The sequence below is a fragment of the Siniperca chuatsi genome, linkage group LG18 (assembly GCF_020085105.1).
Source record: "Siniperca chuatsi isolate FFG_IHB_CAS linkage group LG18, ASM2008510v1, whole genome shotgun sequence".
Lineage (NCBI taxonomy): Eukaryota > Metazoa > Chordata > Actinopteri > Centrarchiformes > Sinipercidae > Siniperca > Siniperca chuatsi.
The window spans coordinates 9,803,484-9,829,039 of record NC_058059.1 but is presented as its reverse complement, the minus strand read 5'-3'; the positions used below and the strand labels follow the sequence as shown (position 1 = coordinate 9,829,039).

The following is a 25,556-nucleotide window of genomic DNA, read 5'->3' as shown; positions in this document are numbered from 1 at the left end:
ATTACTTGCATGTGGGGGGTGTGTACTGTAGCCAGGATTTCAGAAACACTGCACTCACCAAAAAAGTCTGTATTTTTTTCCATATTTTATTTATTCAGGTAGGTGTTGAATTATACTTTCTGTAAATGACGGTTGAAACAGTGTTTCAAGGTCTTCTTCACACCAGCCACAGCCAGAAATGCTTTATTTTGACCTAAACATAGTCCAATTTAAACATTTTGAGTCTAATAACTGTTTTTCTTTCTTTCTTTCTTTGAAGCTGCTCACAAAAACAGCTTTCATGTGCATGTACGTGCTGACAAGAGATGCTGCTGAAATCTGTAATAGTTTTAATGGAATTATTGCTGGGCATAATCAGGGTCACCCTGTCAGAGGGAAGTCATGGATATTAGGCCATTCCTCTCTCTCTCTCTCTCTCTCTCTCGCACACACACACACACACACACACACAAAGCTTCGAGCCGCTTTAGTTGTATTAGCAGGGTTATGGATTATTGTTATTATTATTGTTGTAAGGGGATGCAGACAGCCATGAGTTTAAGGTGCATCATGTCAAGGAACGGGGTCCCACCATGGGCCCAACCCCCCTGGTGGGCTGTATTCTAATAGTTTTTGGTATAATTTATCTATAAAGTTTTCGTTCTGTGTTTTATAGAAAATACAAAGATACATACAATAATGTGCGTGCTCTGCACAGTCATTAATAAAACAGAAGGGAAAAGAATATAAATATGTATCCTTGGACAAGCATTTATGCAGGGAGACTTTTAGCAGCCAGCCACAAATATTGGCTGCCGTATTTATTAGTGTGGATTTATGTTTATTATTCTTAGTCTGAATTATGTGTCAGCTAATACCATTCAAATATTCAAGTGTTACATAATGCATTTTTCAGTAAGGATTTGACAATTACTGAGATATACAAGCAATAAACAATCTGAATTGTGCTGGGCAATATCTTTTCTAAAGGTTTTCTTCAATTGCTGTTCAACTCTTTTATAAAAAAAAAATGGTTAAAGGGACAGGGAGGAAGTATACATACATGCGCCATTTCAGTCCTGCCTCCACCACTGAGTCACTAAATATGTTGTTTTGTCTCTCATATTCTAAATAAAATTCAAGGTTTTTCAAAACGTTGTTGAACAGAGTGGAAGGTGGGGGTTGGATGGCGTGGAAAGTGGGTCTTGTGAATGTAGGTCTTTGAGACAGTGTGTGGGTAAAGCAGGCTTACAGCAGTAATCCTCTTCACAGACACCCATCTGACTAGCAACAGGACAAGACCCAGACAGACACACGCCACCACACACGCAGAAAGGTTTTGTTAGAAGGAAATCTATTTTGTTTTGTCTCATTTTTAAAAATACAATAGGTCATAAATAGGCCATCGTCTCTAATCGCATACTCAGGCCATTCCTCTTGATAAGATGTCTAAATGAAGTTGTAATATTCCAGTACATTTTCCAGTATGTGTTCATTTCCTCAGGTGTGGCACCAAATTCTCTGTGATTGTTTGATACATTACATTCCTTTGTTTTATCAGCCAATAAAATAAAGAGGCTCTTCCAGGAAGCCGGACCCTCTGTTGACTTTATTGGTTCCTGAAATTTGTCATTACTGCTTCCTGGCTGAGATGTCATCAGCCGGTTAATGACAGAGGAAGAGGGACATTCGTCCCAAAATAACTCAGAAAAAACAGACAATTTTAAAAGGCGTAATGAGCCTGCAAGGACAGGGTCAATGAGTTATGACTCTGTCACAGTCTGACTCATTTTGTCTCAAAGGGAAATGCTTTTACAATCCACAAAATGACATCAAAGTCCTTCAGTGACACAAAGTTAAGCCAATGTTAACTTGGACAATAATGAAGAGACAGTGTTCTTCAGTGGATCTATTAAAATAATCCAATTTGAATTTTGCACAAAACAACAAAAAAACAACAACATTGAACCGCCATGAACCCCAAAATAAAACAGACTGGACAAGAAATGTATGTGTTTTTTTATTTTGGCATTTCTTTGTTTTGCATTTATATTAAGCAAAGTGCATCTTATTTTCTTTTTCTCATCAACACATTGCACAATACATAAATAATAATGCATATAAAACGTCTTCATATTTACAATTAATAATATATTTATATATATAACATAAAATACATTTTTCGCTTCTTATTTTATTTAATTAAGTCTTAGTCATTTATTAAACAAAGTCCATCAGAATTTTATACTTTCTTCTTCTTTTAAAACGTTTTTTCTCTGTTTGAACCTCTGGAACAAAAAAGGAAAGTGGGTGTAGTCTGTTTGTGAGGGGGCAGAAGAGGCGAGGAGGGTGAAGAAGAGGAAGGCTGCTGCTATCGGGTGTTGAAAATGACTTCCAACCAGCAAGGGCAGCTACTGATGAACTGTCTGGTGTAGCACTGTCCCCATCCTTTCACAAAGCTTATCTGCACCGTGAAGCCCGTGCGAGGCTGCTGCGTGAACTCGTGGTCATTCGGCCTCTGCAGGCTGCCGGCCTTGTCATAGTCAAAAGCTTTGATGGAGAAACCAGGGAACACCTTGTGCACCAGCAGCGTGCGCGAGTCCGGGTTGTCCAGTGTGGCCGACTTAATGAAGATGGGGTAGCAGCTGCGGTTGTAGACCCACACCCCGTCTGGCTCACGCGTCAGCTGGATGCCATAGCCAATCTTGGCCCGCACCATCTGCACCAGCTGGGACTTGTTGTCAGAGCAGAGCTGGCCCAGGCAGAAGCCGTTCCCCTGAGGTAGATCATAGAAGATGTCCAGAGAGGGCTCCTGGACTGAGTAGAGGCGCCCGACGCGTGTCTTCTCCTCCCAGTATGCCACCACGCACCAATGGGCCTGATCACCAGACTCCTGCAATGCCAGGGAATCTGAAGGAGGAAACAGAGAGAGAAGGAGATGGTTAGACCCATGGGAAGGTGCACAGCAAAGACATGATAACACTGACACATTAGATAGTAAAACACGGAGATCAAAGAGTAAAGAAAACGAGAGGAGAGGAGGAAAGGATGAGTGCATCAGGCTTTCAAATAAAAAGCAAAGGCTACACCAAACATCTCAAACATTGCTACTTCTTCACAACTTCTTCCTTATCCCTGTTTTGGGAAATAGAGAATTTGCTTTAGTCGAAAGCCAAAACTAAACTGTCATCCTCAATTTCTGCCAGACAGGAAAACCATGTTGGAATTCCTGGACCTCAGACAAGAGAAGCAACTCAGAGACACTGTCAGGCAAGTGTCTACACGCAGTACAATATTTGTCTAGGCATTAAATGCTTATCTTCTGTCTGGCTCTCTATTTTTGTAGCAGCGTGGCCAACAATGTTGTGACGTCAACCTACTGTCCTGATCATCTCTCTACAACAATAACAACAACAACATGCTGTACGCTGCTGGAGGAAATTAGAAAGCATCTTTGCATTCATGCTTAAAGATACAGAGGCCGCACTAACTGAGCAACAGCAACAAGTGACTTTCACATAAACACATAAACCATTCTTTGTCTACGGTGGAGCACATGGTGTTTAGCTGAACGAGCACGGCAGGCCGTTAACTCTCAAACCCTGGTGTCTGAATCGTTGACAAGCTAGGCCTCTCCAGTCTAAAGTTTCCCCATAGCGTAAAAGAAGTGTAGCATTGGCCATGCTCCAGTTTCCACCCCCCACCCCCCGGTCGTCTCCCTTTAGTGTGCCTCCTGCGCCATCCCTCTCCCGCCGTCATATCTCTATTCTACAGAAATCTGGCTCCCAGCTACTCCCAGCTAGAAAAGTGGGAGCCAGTCAGGCACAAGGGAAATAGAGGGAGAAAGAGAGAGCGAGAGGAAAGAAAAAGGGGGCGGGGTGGGGAAGAGAAGGAGTGCATTTCACATATTTTGGCTGTTACTTTTGCAGCTTTACATCCTCTCCTGATTTTTCAGCATCTCTTGTGCTTTTAGGGTCGTCACCTAATTGCTGCAACTTCTATCAACTGCTCAACAATCTTATACATCCTCTCTTCTCTCTCACACACACACACACACACACACACACACACACACACACACACACACAATGAAAGACACATTCATGGGTTAAGAAAGCCTGAAGAGGGGAAATATATGTGAGGGAAAAAAATTGACAGCCCCCCCCGTTTCATCTGGCGGTAGCTGTGAATGTAACCGGTAATTTGGAAGGTCCCGTCTGAGACAAACTGCAACGTTAATGCGCCAGGATCTCTGCCGGCCCGAGCGGACTCACCGCGGCCTGTCATTAGCCTTCATTAGACACAGGGAGAAGGAGGGAGAAAAAAGGGAAGAAAAAGACAACACTGAGAGAAGAGAGACAGAAACAGAGGGGGGGAGCAAAACTGAAAGCATGCCTTCCATAAAACAAGAGGGGCTGTGTTCTTTGAAGTTGGTCAGAGCCGAGCCTCAGGGAGTTTATCGTAAATCCCTCCTCATGGGGTGCTGGGGGAAACTAAGTACCCAGCTATCTACCTTAGACTAAATGGAGGGAAAAAAGCATTTATCTTTGAGATAAGAGACAGAAAGTGTCTTTTGTGTCTCAGGCTGATGTCAGACAGAGTCTCTGTTCCTGGCCGAGCTTTGCTTTCGGGTCTGTTTTACATGTACATACAGGAACAGCCGGGGTTGATAAGGAGAAGGATGCCTTGGACTTTCTTAACAGCTGACAGAGGGCCTGCTGGTGGAGCTCACCTGTGGGGACCTGTGTGTGTTTGTTATTGCTGAGAGAGACAGGGCCTGGCGTCAGAGGTCATTAGAGCGGCTGCCTGTCTGAGCCTGTCATTGCAGCCTGAAAACACCCTGCTATTCAGGACTACACTAACTGCCCCGCTTCCCCTCCCTTGTCGCCTCTCCTCTCCTCCTCTCAGAAACTCAGACTGGTAGCAAGTGAATACCACAGTGGAGAGAAAAGTGAAGGAAGGATAAAAGCAAAGGGTTGAAGAGACACAGAAAAACAACAGAGGGAAATATGATGGGCAGCAGAAAGGGTCAACTAGTAAAGCTGTAATGTAAGAAGTATTCAGACCCTTTTCTTATGTAAAAGTTGCAATACCACAATGTAGAAATACTACATTACAAGTCTTGTCTAGCTAGAGAGAGATTAAAAAAGAAAAAGTAGAGATATCCTGACTTTTAGTCCCTAACATGGATCAAGCTCCAAAAAACACTGGCTCCTACTTCCCACAATGCAACTCGATAGCCTCTTTCATTGGACCCTCCCTGACTGATAAATGTCCACATCTTTCAAACTCTGTGCCCTCAGTTTGTAACGCAGGCCAAACTGAGATAATCAAATGACATCACTATGACATCATCAGGGGGGCTATTTTCTCTAACTTCCTCCAGAGCCAGAGGACATCATACAGGTCCAGTAGTATTCCTCTAACATGTAAGACCCATTTTAATAGTTGGTTGAAGTGGAGCTACTTTTAACTACTTTATATACTGTTGGGTAGTTTAATCTATAACAATGTATCATATTTCATAAGCTGATCATATGTTTTGTATGTTAAATCTGAATCTGTAAAGTAACTATAGCTAACAGAGTAAAAAGTACAATAGTTCCCTCTGAAATATTCAAGTTTAAGTACCTACAAAATCGATACATTGAATTGAACGCAGTACTTGAGTACTTAATTAATTTCCAGCATTGCGGTCAAGTGATTTTAGGGACAGCAGCTATTCTGAATTCTTCCCATTCCTCTGCAACTGTTAGATAAGAGACCGACTGAAAGCTAATTTGAGAGAGAGAGAGAATTCTGTCCAGCTCAAACTATGCTTAAAGGTAAACAAAACCACACTTTTTCAGCTCAGTATGTCAGCGGAGAGAAAACGAGGCAGACTCCTCCATCTGTGGGGCACAGCCTTGTGAAGACTATGTTCACAGCTTGTCCTGACAGCAAATGAGCTTACACCTCATGAGTAATGCTGCTGAACACACAACCACACACACACACACACACACACACACACACACTAATGTGAGTGGCCCCGTATCAATACACCTTGTTCCAAGTGCAAGGCTCATTTAACTGAATTTAAATTTTTAACACATCATGTGTTTGTGACTGTTTGCGTGCTAGGTATCGGCTGGTCGCGCTCCTCATGTTACGGTCTGACACTATTTCAGGTGCTTCTCACATAGGTGTGTGTGTGTGTGTGTGTGTCTCAAGACAGTGTCGTCAGAGTGTCTGCGCCGAGCCCGTCTGTCCTTGGAGCGCTGTGTTTCCATCAGCTCCAGCCCCTGAACACTTAACAGAGCTGTCTGTAGTCTCTGTCTGTACATCTGTCTGCATGTCTGTCTGCTTTCTGGATGTCTGCCTTGCGAAGCATTAGTCCGTCTATCTGTCTGCCGCCCCCACCTGCTCATCAGCCTTTCAGCCCGTGTGTCTCAGGCTTCTCCTCACTGAAGATAAGCGGGCTAGCTGGCAGCCTGAGGCCATCTGTCACTCCGGCCCTCTCTGCTCTGCTTCAGTCAGTTGTCTGCTGCTGGTCTGTCCCAGTCTGGTTTGCCCCATTGGCCCACACGTAAAACCCCATCCAATAAAAAGACTTTCCCTGCTGATCCACTATGAAGCAAAACAATGGGTGATAATAATGATCCTTGTTAAAAGCATTTTTTTTTTATAATGTAAGAACGTGCGAGAAGCAGCTGGTGAGAGCTAATGTGGATGTTAGACATTAGAAACACTGTGCAAACAAAAACAGCATATTGCTCCCATGTTTTCTAGGTATTTAATGGATGAACAGCTTATGATCTGCGAGGTGGGGGGCTGTAAATATCTGTGATTAAATAAACCCCCTTTGCAATGCAAAATATTTAAAACCATAGCACGGGGAGGGCAGACTCGGCAAACAGACACACACTGCTAGCTCCCCTGTGGATTTTAATGGTCCAAGGTCTTAAAGAGTGGACGCCACACTAGCTGAGACAATTGGACAAAGGGTCGAAGGGAGGAGGGACAGCTGAGAGGGGGGAGGGGTGACGACAGACTGGGTGCTTCTCTCAGGGCCAGAAACACAGTCTGGAAAGGTTAATCATTACCTCTGCCTGACTCCACACACACACACTCACCCACACACACACACACTAGGTCGCTTCTATACTTAGAAGTCAACACAGTCACAGAGTAACACACATTTTTCAAACGTCAATCCTGGACACAACACTATCAACATCGGTAAATAGTGAGGAGGCTCCTGAGAACTGTCTCGTATCGATCCCTGAGAGCCCTAAATATGTGTGTGGGGGTGTGTGTTTGTGCCTCTCTCAGCTCAGATGTGTAATGACCCTGTCGTCATCAGACACGCACAGCGACTGAGGAGAGCAATGGGGAAGGCATGAAGGAAGGGGGAAGGAAGGACTCTTCATGGTGCCTTATTTTCTAAGTCAACACCCTCTCTAGAGCTGGGGAAAGTCTATTCCAAAGGTCAAGGGTCACCCTGGAGGCATTCCTTTTGTTCTGCCTGCCATGCCGTATATGTTCAGCCCTGTGTGTGTCTGCAATGAAAGCTTGTGCATTTCTCTCTCTGTGTTCTCAAAACTATTTGGTCTCATTGATTTTTTGGGTTGATACAAGTTACAGGTCCTCAACAGCGAGCTTGCTGCTGGCTGTGTTCACTTAACTTTCTTCTGCGGAAGAAGAAATTCAATGACAGGCGACCCCTTCAGAAAGAGAAGGGCCAGCAGTTCTGTGAAGTGAAGACAGAGGAGTGTCCTTGTCTCACATCAATACATCAACACAGCCTTGTAAGCCGTCGACTGGTTTGGGTTCCCCCCCCACTGTTGAAAGGTAAATCAGTCTCAGTCTGCTCTTAAAATGATTGTGATTGTTTACTTGTCATGTAGAAGAACATACAACCAGGGCCCAAATATTATTAAATGTAGAAGATTTAGGTGAGTTATGGTAGAAGCGCCTATTGTAGCCTTGAGCTTCTAGCCTCAAGCAGAGATGAGGAGCGGGCTACAGAGGTCTGGTAAGCTCACTTCTTTTTTGACTCCCCCGGATTTTTTTCATTTTCAAAATTGTAGTCTTCAGCCCCAACCCACAAGGCAATCTATCAGACTTTGAGCAGCTTCGTCTGGAGCCACAAAAGGCTTTATACAACATTTTTCAACGTGTTTACCTGTAAATAGACTTTGATATGTAAAATTGGTGAAGTTCCCCTTCAAGATTTGTCACGAACATGCAGACTTTGGCAGTTTCGTTTGTCTATCAAGCTCTAAAATGATTTCAAAAGTGGACATGGTGGATCTAATTTGCCATATTAAAGTACATCCTTTGCAAAGTGTCAACTTTGAAGAGGAAATTACATATTGCTCAGCCCTTATAGATAAATAGACAGACAGATAGATAGTAGTGGGTTTAGTAGCTGACAGAGGAAGTGCCTCTTCAGGGTGGCAGGTTACGTAAGAAGATGTGAAGTCCTTCCCCCCACTTCAGGAAACCTAAATAAGCCCTGATGGCAGGAAAACCACACAGGGGAGTGGCACAGTTTTGCTATCTACAGATCTGACTCTGAAACACAGATAGAGAGAATGAGTTGCAGACACGCCATCTCTAACATGAGACTTCCGGCCACGACAGGGAGAAGATAAGGAGAAGAAATGGCGCATGTTTTCCTAATGCCTCCATCTACAGTATAATTTTGTCTGAGTGGAAGTTTCTGCTATAATTACATGATCTACATGTCTTGATGTCAGGCACGGTGTTTTTCTCTGTTTGAGATAAAACACAGGAACATTTCATAATTAATTGGGCAGCGTCGTCCATTTAGATCCACATTATCACAAAACTGCAGCACGATGCTTTTTCACTGATGGACATACCCCCCCCCCTTCCTGCACCTGCTGAGTTATTATTCCAACACTTTATCATGCTGACCGTCACACACAACGATCCCCTGCAGCCCAGATTTCCCAGGGTGATGGGACAAATAAACACAAGTTAGTTGGATACAGGGTGTCAGGCAGGCTGTAATGATGTAATTGACTCCCTTTAGCAAACACACAAGTCAGAAGATCAATCAGAAAATATCTCTGAAACTTTTACATACACACACACACCCGGCGCTACGGACAGATGGACAGACAAGCCGAACAATCACCCACATTGTTGTGACGCTAAAACACCGTGGGAACTAAACAATACAAACGCTGCAAGCAGAGAGGCAGACAACCAGCAGAGCCAGTTGTATTCGTCCTGAGCCTTTATTTGCGTTGTTACTCTGTTATTAATAATTATGCACCTCTATATGTCTATGAATGTGTATGCGTGGTTATGCAAGCACTGTGGTCTGTGATAGAAATGTGGCTCCTGACAGGGCTGAGTCTGTCGCTGAGATAAAACACACACACACACCCCTCCAGTCTGAGTGTACAAAAGGCAAACGGACTACATGAATGAGCAGGCGGGAGGGTGGAGACAGCAGTACTGTGTCACACAAGAAATCAGACAGAGACACACACACACAGGTTTACAGGAATGTGTCTCCACTTATTTCCATTTCCGTCTTTATCCTGCTAAAGGGGGATTTCTCCCTTCCTTCCTCTTTCTCCTTCACACACTCTCTGTCTCTCCTTTCATACATTCGGGTAATGTCAAAATCCACTTCCACAGAGTGACTGCAAACCAAAACGATGTTCATTTTGTTCTGGGCTTCCCTCCAGCTCTGACTCTGAGCCAAAGCTGCATAGCCCACCGTTCAATCAACTGGCTGTGCTAAGGTAGGCTAATGTTTTTAACTGTAAATGCTATTTTGATGCTACGCTAAGAACAACACAGCGTAAAGCATCTTAGTCCGAGAAAATCAAACACATGCAAGCGAGGCACACTTTCCTCTATCCTCTCTCCCCCCTCCATCCTCCACTGTCTCTCCGCGTTCTGTTTTTTCGATTTGTGCAGCATAATGACATAGGGTGGGGAACAGAGAACGGCCAAAACCAAAATTAAGTCCCTTGCCAAGAGGCGGCTTGGCTGCCGCGCAAGGAGAGGAAGTGGGGAGTAATGAGAGATCCTGGCCCGGCACGGAGCGGCCCGGCTCTCCTCTGCTCAACTCGCTGGCTGAACACACAGCCTCCAAATTACAGAGAACAGAGCAGAGCTGCCGGCCATCTCTCCCTCCACCCAAAGCCGCCATCTTCTCTCTCTCACTTCATTCCTTCCTCTTACTTTTCAAGCAAAGGGAAAATCAAGATTCAACCAAAGCAGAAACTAGTTTTATGGTAATGAAAGTACCTCTTAAACAAGTTTCTGTAGCAAGTCATCTGGCTGTAATAGGCTACATATACATTTCTGTGTGTGTATAAGTAAAACAAATGTCCAGTTTCTTTCTTTTTTTATTTCAATCCCTCCTTCCTTCAAACACTCCAGTGTTTGTTTTCTGTCAAGAAGAGGCCTCGGCTGCCTCCCTGTCCATTCGCCTTTTCCTCAAAGACATGAGGTCATATCCTGCGCAGCCCTTTCCTTTCCCTGCTAACCCAAACAAGGCAGGAATGCCGAGAGAGAGAGAGGAGAGAGACTGAGGGTGCTCTGTTTTTGACTTGGAGCTGTTGATTGCTGGAAGTTAGCTTCCAAAGAAATTCTAAGATTGTGTCTTAACATTGGTGACATGTAATTTATACCTCACTTCCTGTAAATAAATCATAACAAATTCAGAACAACACACAGGTCTTTTCTCACTGGGTTTGCACCAAAAATGGGCCGTTTCTTCAGGGCCTTCCGTATGACAGCAGAACTAGTTTGATTTAATGAGCCGAGGTGCCAAGACTAAATTTAATCTCTGTCAGAGCCCCTGATGAAGGTTATACCTCCAGCCGATTCACTGGATGACTAATTGACTGACTGAAGGGTTGGCAGACTGTCTGTCGAGCGAGGTGACTGCTGGTGGTATACGAATACAACTCAGCCTAAATTTAACCTGCAGTGGGAGGAAGCGCCTGTGTGACAGTCGGCCGTGCGCCAGGGCTCGCACCAGGTCATTCTATCTGCCTGCCTGTGTGTATGTGTTGGTGTGTGTGTGTGTGTGTGTGTGTGTGTGAAAACGTGCGTGTGTGTGTGTGTGTGTTTGTGTGCGCGTGTGTGTGTACGTGTCACCGCAGCCCGACTGGATCTTCTTACACACAAGCACTCCGGGTCAGTCCCCTATGGCACCAGCAGGCACGCCACCGACATACACACACACACACCGATGCTACACATCGAATAAGAGCCAGGCACAAACAGACATCTATAACTTGCCTTTAAAGAAGAGTACATGCATGCACGTACACACTATTGCTATCTACTATTGATCCTCAATACTTCTTTGGACTGACTAAAATGTGTCAATATCACAGATTATCAAAAACTATGTCTGGTCAGATTCATAATCCTGTTTACTCTTTCAAACTCTTGCCAATTTTAGACACATTTAACGTGAGATTATTTGGATTCTTTTGTTAAGTGAAAAAAGAGAAACTCTGTTGTAGTATTGTTTCAGTATCTGTACCAAAACTCATAGAAAACAAAATGGTAGCAGTACTAGCATGGAAACATTTTAATGTTACCCAGCACAAGTACACAAACATCCACACTCTGTCCCACAGCCTAAACCTCTGTCTTGTCAAGCTCACAGAGGTCTTTTATTTAAGACAGCTCTCAAAAAACTTGACGACCTTGAGCTTTACAAGATGGATGTCTGGCTATGTGGGTGCTACCTGAGCTGCTCATGAACAATCTAGTCTCTAACAAGTTTAAATATTACTTAACACTCCACAGATTCATAACCGACAATCCAGTGCCCTCTTAACCCTGACCCGATCACCCGTTTCCAAATCTCTCTCTTCAGTTCCTAGGTGAACCTAAACCCCTGAGCTAAGCCTCACCCCAGCTCAAACCAAGATCAGCACCCCGACACCCGGCTCCAGGCTTCCAGCCATCGACCCCCATCTCCTCTCCTCTCTTCCCTCCTCTCTGCTCTGTTCCAAGTTGATGACGTGAGCCAGCGAGAGGAGCTTTGGAGCTGGTAGCCTGGCAGGCAGCCTAGTTTGCATTTGCGCTTGTCACTGTCGCAGCTCACTTAACTCCTTACAGCCTGGATGGTCTTGGCTTTTTCCAGAATGGATAAAAGGGGAGAATTAAAAAAGGAAAGCTGGGAGAGGATGATGTTATCTCTATTCTCATCTTATCAGCTCTGTCTGTTTTTTGTTGTTTTTAGATGAATGAGGATTTCTTTTGGGTCATTTTCCGCTCTTGCTAAGGTACTTCATACTGCTGCTTTACCAGTACACTCTAGCTTTTTCTAAAAGTCAACGAGTACTTAATTATTCTACTACCATGCACAAAAAGTAATGGTACAACTCTTGCTGACTTCAAGTCTTTGCCACCCTCCTTCCCTCAGAACCACCCTCCTCTCTTCCTTCTTCCTCTCTGTAAATATGTCTGGAGAAGAACATAAAAAGGGCAGAGTGAGTGAATTAGAAGGTCAGCAGCAGGCCTCTGGGAGAGCCATGTTTCTTTTGTCAGGGCCCCAGAGGGAGGGAGCAAAGGAGGGAATCTGGGAGAGAAGGAGGAATGGAGCAGCCTTTTTTTGGGGGGGGGGCTTGCCAGGGAAATCATGAGGGCAGAGTGCTTTGGCCATCCCACCCCGGCCTTTCTACCTCTACTGCTTTGACTGAGGAGGCCCATTCACTGGAGCGCTGGCCGCCGCTGCCATGTCATCCTCGCCAGGAAGGAAAACAGGGGAAGAGGAGGAGGAGGGGTAGCTGAGGGAGGGAAGGAGTAAGGGAGGGAGCATGGGGCCGCCTGTTAAGACTTCAGTTCTTGGGTTTCACAGTTTGAACTGGGTCTAAAATGTGTCTTTAGTTAATGCACACAGAGAGGACTTTAGTGTCCATCGGAGTGTCCATCGGAAGGTGTGGATGAGAGGAGAGGGGAGGAGGGGAGAGACTGATGTTTAGTTCCTCTGTTCTTGTAAGCACTGCTCCAATCTCTTCCCCCATCTAAGGACACACACATACATGCAGGCTAACCACCCCCCTACCACCAAACAAAAGAGGGGGGGAAATGGGCAGCCAACACCAACTGACATAAAACAGGCTTTAAAGGCCCAGTAATGAGAACCATCTGAGGCAAAGGAAAGCAGAGAACAGCATGGAGCAACTCAGGGAGTGGAGAGCAAACTCTTTCTCCTGTGAACACCATCTTATTCTGTAGCCTGCAGACAGGGCGCTGGGTAAGGAAGGCAACACTGCCAAAGGGGATTATGGGAGAAAAGCTGAGGAAGCCCAAAACACATCCTGCATGAGAGATGGAAGAAAGAAAGGCGCCTGTGTCTCACTCTTATCCACACACAGAGCCCAGAGGAGAGTTAACTGTCCACAAAGACGTCCCCTGTACGTACAAACACACCCAAACAAACACTTGCATGTCAGTTGAAGCCTCTTTTTGCTGCTTTTTTTCCCTCCCCACAATACCGCACGCACAGAGCATATTCTTCTCCAAACAACGGTTCGGCGTGTTTGTCTTCCATTACAACATAACACGGAAAGGGATGAGAGGGAATAGGGAGAGGAAGAGGAGAAGAGAGGAGCGTTGTTCAAAGAGCCAGGCGGGAGGAATTTATGTGGATGTGGGAGAAATACACCACCCTCCTTCACTGGCTTTTTTTTATTACAGAGGGGAAGCAGGGGCCCCCACAATCACTGCCTCATCATCACAAGTATGGAGGGGAGATGAGTGTGTGTGTGTGTTGGGAGGAATGCACAGGAAAAGGAAAAGAAAATAGAAGAAGAAAATAATGTGACTGGAAAAAGGGAGGAACAGTAGAAAAAAGACAAGAAAATGGGTAGTAGAAATAAGAAATCTATTTGTAGGAATTATTTACCTGAAAGCCCCACAGGGGCCGAGTAGGTTGTTCCCCCAGTATCACTGGATGAAGGTCCAGAGTCTGGAGAATCTAATGGAGAGAGAAAGAAAGACTTTGAATTAGCATTGTGTGTGTTCCTGTGTGTGTGTGTGTGTGTGTGTGTGTGTGTGTGTGTGTGTGTGTGTGTGTGTGTGTGTGTGAGAGAGAGAGGGGAGAAGGCAAAGCAGCAGCTGTGAGACCGTCAATCACCCCGGTGAAATCAATGCCTAATGAAGATGCTGACAACGAAGCTCACACTCTCACACACACAGAGGAGACTTACAGAGGAGAGTTTCTAACAGCCCTGATAATCCCCCATAATCCACTGCTTCAGGAGGAACGTTAGCCCTGCATCTCTGCATAGACCAGCTACTGATCTGGAAAGAGCTGTATAGAGCTTTCTGCTCTCTTTTAATAGAGATCCAAGCTTGATAATTGCCTCTTGAATATTATTCCTGTTTCTGCTTTTCTTTCTAAAAGGACAAATTTGACATATTCAAGCTAAATCGGAATTTTGAGCCTTCACACAAACAGTAAAGGTGGCTACCTTGGCAGACAGAGCTTAGAATGGCCTTGAAAGCTGCTCACCGTAAATGTTCTTAATGGCACACTAGCAGACAGACAGACAGACAGACTCTTTCTCTTTTTGCATTTGAATGCTTAACTCCTACTAAGACTTGTAATGTAGACTAGTTTCAACATGACACTTGAATGGAGCTTTATTAAGAAAACTGCTGTGTGTGTTGAGCAGAGCAGCATACCGCTGGGAGCAGGCTAGCTCTGCTGCAGAGCTGCTGCTGGTATAGCTTGGTATTCACTAATGATACATTCCTCTTGATGCACGTCAACGCTGAGCTACACCTATTATCCACTGAACCACAGTGTGTGGTGGTGGTCACTTCCTTATGGTTCTAAAGTGCCGCTTTTCTGATGGTTACATTGCAAGAAATGCACATTACTGCATTAAAGTAAGTCGCTAAAAAAGCAAAAATGACCATTTAACTGAAGTTGCTGTAATTTGAGGTTTATTGAAACAACTACAGTGGATGCAAACTGAGGACCTACAGTGAGTAGGGGGGTCAGTATGCATTTAATCCACATATGGCGAGGAGGAGGATGGTATTTCTGTTGAATACTTCCACTCTCCAGCTAAAATCTCATTAGCCTCCTGTTTGACCGAGCAGAGCTGCAGTAGCTATGAAGTAATAAAGAGCGACCAGAATGGTTTCACAGAGCTCTCTCCTCCCTGCCACCCTGCCCCCGTCCAGACGTGGACCGTGCCACTGTGGTCGCAGTAACGAGATGCACGGGCATAGCCCAGCCTGCCTCGCTTTTATTGGCTGCCAGCAGCCTTGCCCTGGTCTCCCGGGCAACAGGTCACAGCTGACCACAGGCCAGAGAGGGCATCAGAGAGAAAGAACTAAAACAGTGCGTGATTTATATTCCCCAGAGCTGAAACAAGGTAGCGTTTTACATCTCAGCTGCTTTCATACTGACCGCTGCTGCTGGAGCGGACAGGCACCCTGACACATATAACCCCACTGCTCACTGGAATCATAAAACCATCACCATAAAAATCCATTGCTCTTCCGCTTCATGCAGATTTTTACAACATCTGATTGCCTTTTAAAGTTAACCATGCAAATTTTCTGAATGTCACGATGATTTAACACAGCCTAATATAAAGCAAATACAGAGCATAGTATAGAAAATTATAATAGCCTCCAGTTATGGGAAAGAGTTGATGATTGACCAGGGCCCTAGGGGGAAAACCCTGTCTTTCTGTATGATATGCTCATGTGTCCTCTGTGTGTGTGTGTGTGTGTCCTCCAGCCTGCTCCATTGTCCTATTAATATATGTTGTCTCTCATCCTCCTTCACCAATACAGAGACACGCAGACAGAGTCTCATTTGATTAACCACAACTGCAGCTGCACTGACTGAATGGCACCAAATGAGGAAATAGCATGACAGGTGAGCTCGAGACTGCTGCACCTTTTCAATTAAATACTTAAATGACTCAAAAAAGTTTTAATATGCCTTTCATTAAAAAGTATGAAAACTCTACTTGGGAGACAAACAAGCAAACTGATAATTCCCTTGCCTTGTTCTGTTCTTGTTGGCAACATTTATTCCCACACAGTCAAGCCAATTCTAGTTTTTTCACTGTGCTCTGAGAGGAGAAACAGGGTGGTAACATGAGTTGTATAATGTCTGCATCCAGCGTGCATTTACTATTTACCTTCTTGTTTCCTTTCATCGCAGGAATGCTTCCAACTTAACTCATGCAAAGACGCTATGCTAGCTCTAACCCGTGACAGGCATCACTTCAGGAGAAGATTGAAGAGGATTTCACTGTTGATCATTTCATTTTCCACATTTTAGATAAATTCTGCTTGTGTTTAAGGTTAAAACAGATAAAACAATATTGCTAAAGCCTGGTAAAAAAAAAAAAAAGGCAGACAGAGAGAAGGGTGCTTTGAGGAACCACAGCTGCAATGACTTCCTATTGTTTCCACTCACTGAAAGCCACTTTCTCCTTCTCCTGACTAACGGGCTGGATGGTCGGCTGACCGGTCATTGTTTAACTCAGAGCTTTTCCTGCATTGACAGCAAGACCGGGGTAAATGAGCAAAGAAGCGATGAGACTGAGAAAATTAAAAACTGAGGCTTTAACAGTCCCACACTCAACTATGCATTTATATCTCTGTCACCATCTCTATGACATGAAGATAAACTGTTGAACAGAGCTATTCTGGTTATAGCCTGAAATTTAACACACTTTAAAACTGACTTAATAGGCGATGACATAACCTGATGCCACTTTCCGGCACTGGGGAATAGGATGACAACCACAGCAGCAAGTGGAGTCTGGCACAGGTGGAGGGAGAAAACAATTAAGCAAGACCAAAGGAGAAAAAAAACCAACTGTTGGAAGATCGGTGGAAGAAATTAAACAGTACTACATACACAAATGCTCACTCCCGGTCCCTCAAACAAACACATCCAAACAGAGATGTGGGACGGTGACACCCCTGCCTCCAAACACACACACACCTCCTCAACCTTAATCTGTTGATTAATTCAGCTGATAAAGGCTGGCTGGCTCCAGAGATGCCGCTGTCTGTGCTTCGATTCACAATAGATAGATGGACACACAAACAAACACCCATACAACTCCCCCTTCCCCGTCAGACACACACACACACGCACGCGCACACACAATGCCCCTGGTGACATGCCAGTCAGTCTATAGCTGGTATCTCAACTTTGTGCTGCTTTGCCCTGGCTGCCAGCCATGCTAGAACTGCCCAGCCAGCCAGGCGTGCCACTCTACTGCTATCATAAATCACAACATAACATGGAGCCATTTCCTACACACACACACACACACACACACACACACTGCAGGGGTAGTGTGTAAGACTATATGCACATGTAATGTCAGACATATAGACAACATATAAACATTCATGAATACAAGATGGCCTTTTAAATGTGTATGTTTTGCAAAACAAATGTGTTTCAGATGTGTAGATATATATACTGACATATATATATCTCAAGCTCACCTGGTGGTTTAAGATAGTCCATGGGATAGCGCGAATATGGAGGAGGAGGGGACTCTGCATGGAGGGGAAAAAGCAGAGGCAGAGCATGAGAAAAAAAACAAGGGAGAGATCTAAACTTTATGATAAGAGTTGTCATTCTTCAGGGAAAAGGTTTTGTGTCTGTCAGCTCAGCTTGGAGAGGCAGGCAGTGAGACCGGCCGGGCGGCTATTGCCTTTCATTGGCAGGCAGATAAACACGGGGCCGCCTGGCGCCAGGAGGGCCACTATCAGCGTCTAGGACAAACTGAGATACGGGCCTGTTTTGGCCAAGCAAGCAAGCACACGCACACACACACACAGGCCCTGGAAACTTCACCGTGGAAAGACTGTAAAGCCCGGGATGAGTCGCTTTGCACTTTGGGAATGCCAATTGTGAAATGACGAAATACCAGATGGGCTGTTTGTTTAAAAAACGGGGCTTTGGTGAAGTTGAAAATATCCTGATATAAGTTGGAATAAACTGCTCGTAAGTGCTCTGGCGCCTCTGAAGTACCAAAAAAAACATATTCAAGTCAGGATGCACCCAAATTAAGAAATCAACATATTTAGCATTTAAAAACACAATCAAGCAATAAACCATCATTATAAAAACAGTTTTGAAAAAAGACCTGTGATGTGACTGTTTCAATGTAACATGCCAAATTTTAATGACACCACACTGCCGTAAAGATGAAGAGGACCACTTGGCACGCGTTCCACATCGGTCAAGTTTGACCTTATGGAAACTCAAGACTAACTGTGCCAAGAAAGGTGATGTCATTTGAATTAGGCTAATTATCCCTTTAAGAGTCTGGTAATTCTTTGACACAATGACATGGTGTCTGAATCTGTACTTGATTTTAAATTAGGCCCGACCACCAGAGAATTAAACGCTATTTCTGAACTTTTGTTGTGAAGATGAGGTTATTTGAATAATCCAGCTCACCGAGTTCGCAAAGTCTGCTCATGTGGTGCGGGTTGCAGCAAACGAGCTCTGGGTTGATTTTCCCGTAAGATTCACAGCAAGACAGCCTCTTCAGCTCCGAGGAATGCCTGAGGTCCGGCCACCTGAACACTTTGTAGAGCAGCATAGGGAGAGAGTAAGACTGTTGACCCACTTTGGCGTCCACTTTGCTGGGCAAGAGCAAGCAAGGGCTTCGGACACCCCCTTTGGACTCCACCGCTTGCAAAAGCACCTCTAATTGTTTCTCTTTTATTTTTTTCAGTATCGAGTGGGTCAACGCCTTCAATTCAGCATCCGACCCGGCGTTGGACTTGGCCACCTTTGTCGTTTTGCCCATGCAGCAGCCCCCGGAGCCATGCGTCCCTCTATCCGCCTCCCCGTCGCCCTCCACGGGCGCACGGCTCCTCCAGAGTCGCCGGACGAGCCCCGATCGTTTGGTCCTAAACATGCGGGACGAAAAGAGGGTTCCCCGGCTAAAAAACGAGCATGGTGTCCGCAAATCATGAAGATTCCGGGATCCGAGTCCAGGCAATGACAAGCAGCCTGAGAAAATACGGTGGAAAAACTGGGAGCTGGATAAGCAGAGGAAATCTGTAGCATACGCCAGTCTCTGTTGCCGTCTCCTGCAGACTTGATCAACGAAAAGCAGTCGGGGTTCACGGGACAGTCAGCTTGTCCTTCGAGGATGAATGACCATCACCTCCAGGCGTTCAAGACTAACCTAAAATAATGAATCTAGCAGCTCATACACCTCTGCTACAACACAGCAGCATGTAGCCTGAATATGTTACAATTACTCACTCGGTGATGAGCAGCCTAGCGCTGCGAACTGACCCCTTTAAACACCTATTTTCAGCATATAAACATTGTCAAAACATCTTTCTTTCCATGCGCATTAGCTGTAATTAGACAAACTGGGGCCTAATTAAGCCTAAACGCTTTCACAATTATCCCATGAAAACCGAAGCTCGCCGCCGTGTCTTCAAGAGCATTAATCCACAAAATCCTTGATCCGACTGCACAGAGTAGGGCTCTCCACCAGGCTTGCGGAGGCTTTTTTATCCGTTATCGTCTAAATATGCCACTCGTCTGCAGAGGATGTGGTCTGCTGGCAAGAATGAGCCTTGTCCAAAGAGCCAGGGAGCAAATCCAGGACTGAATCTCTCACCCGAGTTGAGTTGCGTTTGAAAAAAAGGTCGAGAGAAAGCTCGAGAGACCCTCGGGTTACGTCCACGCACCGAGCCTTGTGACCTATTTTAGTAGCCGAATCCCTTAAAATAAAATAATCCAACCTCGTATCTCACACGAAGTTTCCGTGTCTGAGAGTGGAAGAAAGCGAGGCGACGAGTGATCTCGAGGGGGGCAGAAGACTCTCTGTCTGTAAATGAGGCGGATGGTTTGGGTGCCCTTGCTCCGTCTCCAGTCTCCAGTGCGCATTGACGCGCCCGGTCACGTGTGTGTCTAGACACCCTGTCGCTTAAAAGAAATGTGATTGTGTTGCGCAAACAACAGATCAAGCAGAGCCCACAGCGCGCGCGCACACACACACACACACACACACAAAAAGTAGTCATCAGTTATCATTTCACAGAAAAAGTTGAGAAAGTGTAACGTTGAGAATAGGACGAGGTTGGGAAACTATGCAGTTTGGCCAAAAGTTCAACTAATGATATATGTTAGCCTACATAAGTGGTAAAATAAAGGAAGATACATTTAGTGTAAGCTAGCTTTTGGCAGTTTTAGTGTTTTTTAATGTCTTTTCCCGTTTGATCAGTGTTTCATCAGCAGGTCTATTGTTTTGTACTGTGATTTTTATTTTATTTATTTATTGTCTTGTTTGTTGTATGCTATTGACCTGAGTATAATTAATTTCCCTTTGTGAACAATAAAGAACATCTAATCGAATCTATTCATATGAAAGAAAGCACGTATGCTAAAAGTGTGTGTGATGGCGCTGCTCCGCATAATCCTATAATAAAATATTTTGCTGTTGTGTTGATCAATCAGGATAGTTTCCCCTGGTTTTTATTATTGAGTAAATTTGCCCTGATATAGGTCTCTCAGGCAGCGCTTACGCCACCTTTAAGCACTAATAACCAAATAGGCTAGCTGTTTAGGTTTTAGTTGGACCTTGTTCAGGTTAGGGCCTAAAGACTGTAGTTGGGGTCTTCTACTACAAGCGAGGGAGCCGGCAGAGGGGATTTGTGCCTGCGAGCCCAACTCAGGGCTTAAAATACAAAATTCAGGTCCGATACACAGATGAGAGCGCGCTGCTGCCGCCCTCTGGGCGTTTAGCATTCAGGTAGGACAAACACAAGTGTCCGTTGAGTTTGTCTGTCTTAATTATCAACACAACAGTTTCCACCCTTCTTTATTTATCCAGTGAAACGGTCCATCGGCTGAGGATCCGTTTCCTTTCTTGCCTGACAGTAGATCTGTAACAGGATCTGCCCACTTTATTTATTGTCTTTATAAGCTAAATCCATATTTATTATGACAGGCGCAATGGTTTGATTTGATCAAAAAACTGCACATAATACCTTAAGGAATATGTGCAGTTTAAGAGACAAAGATAGACACTAACAAACAGTTTTTTTTATATTTAAATATATATTTAAATAAAAAGGCTATAGATTTGTCAACACTGTTCTCATATTAATCTTACTGACTTATCAGCAATGATGTATATTGAATTGTATGAACTATAAACCAGAACCGTATAACCTAGAAAACACACCAAACTCTGTTGAAATAATCTAATTTCTAACAACAGAAGAGACCCACAACATCTGTGGCTGCAGCCCTCCAGCGTCCCTCAGACACACTGAGCTGCATCAGCATGAATGCCTTTTTTCTAATTTGTAGGCCTATGTGTGTGTCTCCTCCGTAGACTAATTGTGTTCCCCATACAGACAGTAGTCTAGGGGAGGAGGTGCAGGCAGCAGTATGTTAATGTGCCAGTGAGCCAGTGCTGCAGGGCAAGGGGGGTGGGTGGCTGATAATGATGATGGGAGAGATGTGTGTGTGTGTGTGTGTATGGGGGTAGTCAATAGCTCATCCCCACATTGTCCCAGGATCCCCCACTGGCGCCGTGCAAGAGCGCAACGCGAGATCCCAAACGTTTCAGAGGACTGCGCCGCTTTTTAAGGTAGTCTGGAAGCAATCAGTCAGGGGAAAAGGTCTGTCAGAGGGATCGTGGAAGTGGCTGCAGACGCACATTGTCCCCTCCCCTCCTCTCTACATCTCCCTGCCCTTCCGTCTGTGTGTGTGTGACTATTCTTCAGACTCCAGGAAGTAGCCAATTTTATCTAACCGTTTTCCATTTCAGTCTGGCTGGAAGAGTCTGTCTGCATTCTAGCCTGCATAAAGGTGCAGGACACGTTTTATTTAACATTTTGCATCACCATGTTTGAGCCACAACACTTGCCTTTACTTATTTTCAACCCCACCTCGCATTAATTAAAAAATAGCACAATACTGTATGGTGCATTCAGCTGCATCCTATAATCTAGTGTTTGTTAAACTATGGGTCCTGACCCAAAAGGGGTTGTGGACCCTTTATTTGTGGGCCCTTACATATTAGGGATTGTATGAAAAGTAAGGCCCTCCCCAAGGTTATTAATGTTTTCTTTGAAACCTCCTCTTGACTACACCATCCTCCAGAAAACATTACAAAATAAGATAACAATGTTAAATTTGTACAACTTGTTTATTTCTATACCCCAATTTAAACTGAAATATAATGATGGAACTTCTAATGCCACCATTGTGCACATTAATAAAACCATGATGCAGGGACAGAACTGTTGTCTTCTGCATATGGTAAAGTGCACCTTTAAGAACCATAGCACAAGTGAATGTTGTTTTTGAAGTAACTATTAACCACATTGCAAAGGAAGGATTAAATGAAATACAAATTTAGGATGTGAAAAAAATTAAAGCTCTCCCAACCTACCTTCAGCCTAAAGACAAATGACAATACTATCCCCCTTTTCTGACCCCCTCTCACCTACTAATAATTTCTGTACAGTCCCTTAGGGCTGGACAATATGAAGATATATCCTGTAAGATTATATGAATTAGTCTTGATTGATTGAAATTCTTTATTGATTATTAATATAAAAGTGGCCCCTCTAACCAGAGATGCCCCAAATACAGAAATCATCAAAAGGATAAACACAATAAAACCCAAAGGCTTATTTCCATTGTGGTCAGAGATTTTGTCATACCGTTTATATCAAGGTATCTCTCCCTTTAATATCTCTGGTTGTAGTAGGACATTGTGAGCAATGTTGCAGATCAATGAGCAGCACTGCTTATTGGCTTAGTTGGCTTTTTATGTGATTTTTGCATCAGTGTGATGAAACGCCTTGACTTGTCCAGTATTTGCCAAAAATGGACATTCCTGTTTGGTTGTTTTGTCCCTAATAAAATAAATAAAATATATATAGGATATTTTATCCATATTTTATCCAGTTCGACAGCAAACTTCCAAGTTGAAAAAAAGAGGACTGGAGCACACTGATTGATTAGCCGTTAATAGTGCAAACAGATTAATATTTCGACACCACTGTGATTCATCAGAGTCAAATGGACAAAGACACAAGGCAAACACATACATAGTCAACTTATAGGTGTACAATTGTCATTGGATAATTGGTTGAAGAGGATTTCAACTCTATTGGACAATTGATCCAAGGGTAGGAGTCGCCATAGCCATCAAGTGTAATGAACGTGACAAATCCAGTTCTTCATTTAGGCCAAAAGGCTCCACTGTGTTAAGAGTGTGAATCCAATGTGCCTCTCTGCAGAGCAGTGAGTTGATAATGTCTCCACCTCTAAGAGAGGGTGAAATGTTTTCTATTCCTCAGAACTTTAATGATGCTGCCCCACAATGTTTCCCATTAGATAAATAATCTCACATGGTTTGATGTGATATGATTAATTTAAGTCCTATGAATTTGAATATTTTAGAGTAAAATTTTTTATTTTGGGTCCCTGCATAAAAAGTTGAATTGCCCCTGCTATGGTCTATCATCTGACTGACAGAGCTGACTCAAAGGAGGGCAATGGAGTAAAACAGCATTATAGAGAAAGAAGGATGATTAATATTCTAGATAGCAGCCCTTTACTATAATTTATTGACACAGTGACTGCTTCCACACAAGGGGTCATGCATATGCAATTAAAGAGGTTTATTCTGTCTGAACCAGAGTGCTCCGAATGGGGTGAAAATGGCATACAGGGAGCCTGCCATTGCTAAGATAAGAACAATAAAAATAAGACAACTTTAATTAAAAAGACAGATGAGACTTTTTTCCCCACACATGTGATATCTAGTAGGGAAAGAACAAAAACACCCACATTGGTAAATATCACTGCATAATTGCAAATTAAAAGATCTTGGGGTGAAAAGTGAGAAGCTGGATGTGCTTCTGTTCTCATTTTATTGTGCTAAAAAAAATCTACCATTTGTCAATGTCTCCAGCTGTGGTTCCACCATAATGAAAGAGTGAAAGAAGAGATGATGTGATGTCCTGAAACATGCTGTCGAAACCCAGATTTTAATTCATTAAAATATTACCTGTAGATCTACCTGTCTTACACTCTTTTTAGCTGACCTTTCAGTGAATGGTTAGAGGTCAAAGGTCACCTCACAAATTTCTCTCCTCTCTCTGTCTAAAAGGAAGTTAACGAGTTTTATTTCTAAGTCAGAAAACGTAGTTAAGATTTGTCTTATTGAACAGTATCCCCTGAAGGTCAAAATTATATAAAAATGTAATCTGACATTGCAATAATGAGCTGCCACAGCCAGCTGGAGGTGAAGCTTGTGAAGGTCTGAAAGCTCATCTCATGAGTTCACAAAGAGAGACATCACGGTATAAAGTGAAACAGAAAACGCTTCAGAATATATTGGTCAATTCTATTACACCACAGGGTGCAGCGAGAGACAGATACTATAGCTACAAATCACAGACATTGTCTCAACAGCAGGGGGGCCCTTCAAAAAAAAAAAGCAGCAGGGCAAATGATTTTTCTGTCATCGATTAATCGTTTGGTCTATAAAATGTCAGAAAATAGCAAAAAATGCCTATTGCAATTTCTAAAAGCCTAAGGGGATATCATCAAATTACTTCTTTTGTCAGATGAACACTCCAAAACCCAAAGAAATTCAGTTTCTAATCATACAAGACAATAAAAGCAGTACATTCTCACAACTGAGAAGCAGGAACTAAGGAATGTCTAGTATTTTTACAGCAGTAAAATGCAGTATGAAAATGAAATGTACAATAATACCCCCAGAATATAAAAACTGGAGGCATATAAAACACATTTATATTTACAAGCAGATGAACGCATATTGTAATTGTACGATCTTAACAATTTCGAGACAGGAACGTTTTAAATGCAAACTTCAGGCTAATTTCAGTTACTTGTAGGATTCATTTATTCGAATAGCAAAGCACAATCAAAAGCTATTCTAAGCAAGTGCTGAATGTAAATAAATCCTAGACATTAATCAAATAAGTCTACACGCTGTCACCTCCTGTTTCAAAGCACTAACAGCAAAAGGCTTTATTTCAGAATTCAAAATGTATACAGTCACAATCTTTCCCTATAAATTAAACGATATAGACAAAGTGAGTAATAAAAACGTTCCAACTAGAATTCTCAGGTATGTTATCTGTAAATACAGCATATACACATCATAAGGAAACGTGCCTTTACCTTCCAATATGATTAGAAACATAAGGCAAATTAGCATTACACTGTTATACCAAAACGACATAAAGGAATTTAAATGTTTGTGTCCTAAGGCATTGGTCCCCAACCTGGAGGTTGGGGACCCCAAGAGGTCACACGAAACATCTGAGGGGCTGTGAGATGATCAGTAATACAAAGGAAAAAACAATTTCTGCTATGGAAATTATACTACATAGTTTTACCTCTTCAAGCCTCGAAAAACATTTCAAATGAAACAACATGAGAAGCAACAACACGCATTGATTAAACAGCTTTTTTTTTTAAATGCAACAAGTATTTTTTTAATACTTTTAATTTCTTTACCTGGGCATCATCTTTTGTGTGTGAGGTT

General features: G+C 43.5%; 1 protein-coding gene across 1 annotated transcript; it reads right to left on the bottom strand.

The window, feature by feature from the left end:
• Positions 1-1,986: 1,986 nt before the first annotated feature.
• Positions 1,987-19,928, bottom strand: smad7 (SMAD family member 7). Its single transcript, XM_044173923.1, has 4 exons — positions 18,443-19,928; positions 17,479-17,532; positions 13,886-13,957; positions 1,987-2,889 (listed from the first exon to the last, which is right to left on the bottom strand). The coding sequence occupies exons 1-4, from the start codon at positions 18,906-18,908 to the stop codon at positions 2,351-2,353; spliced, it is 1,131 nt and encodes a 376-aa protein (XP_044029858.1). The 5' UTR covers positions 18,909-19,928; the 3' UTR covers positions 1,987-2,350.
• Positions 19,929-25,556: the final 5,628 nt, after the last annotated feature.

Bases quoted from the DNA above. Each gene is read 5' to 3' on its own strand.
- smad7 (XM_044173923.1), bottom strand. From the start codon at position 18,908: ATGTTTAGGACCAAACGATCGGGGCTCGTCCGGCGACTCTGGAGGAGC. The intron at 17,533-18,442 runs GTGAGCTGGATT...CCCTCCATGCAG, and splicing joins GAGCAGACTTTGCGAACTCG to AGTCCCCTCCTCCTCCATAT. The intron at 2,890-13,885 runs GTAAATAATTCC...TTCCTCCTTCAG, and splicing joins GGCCCCTGTGGGGCTTTCAG to ATTCCCTGGCATTGCAGGAG.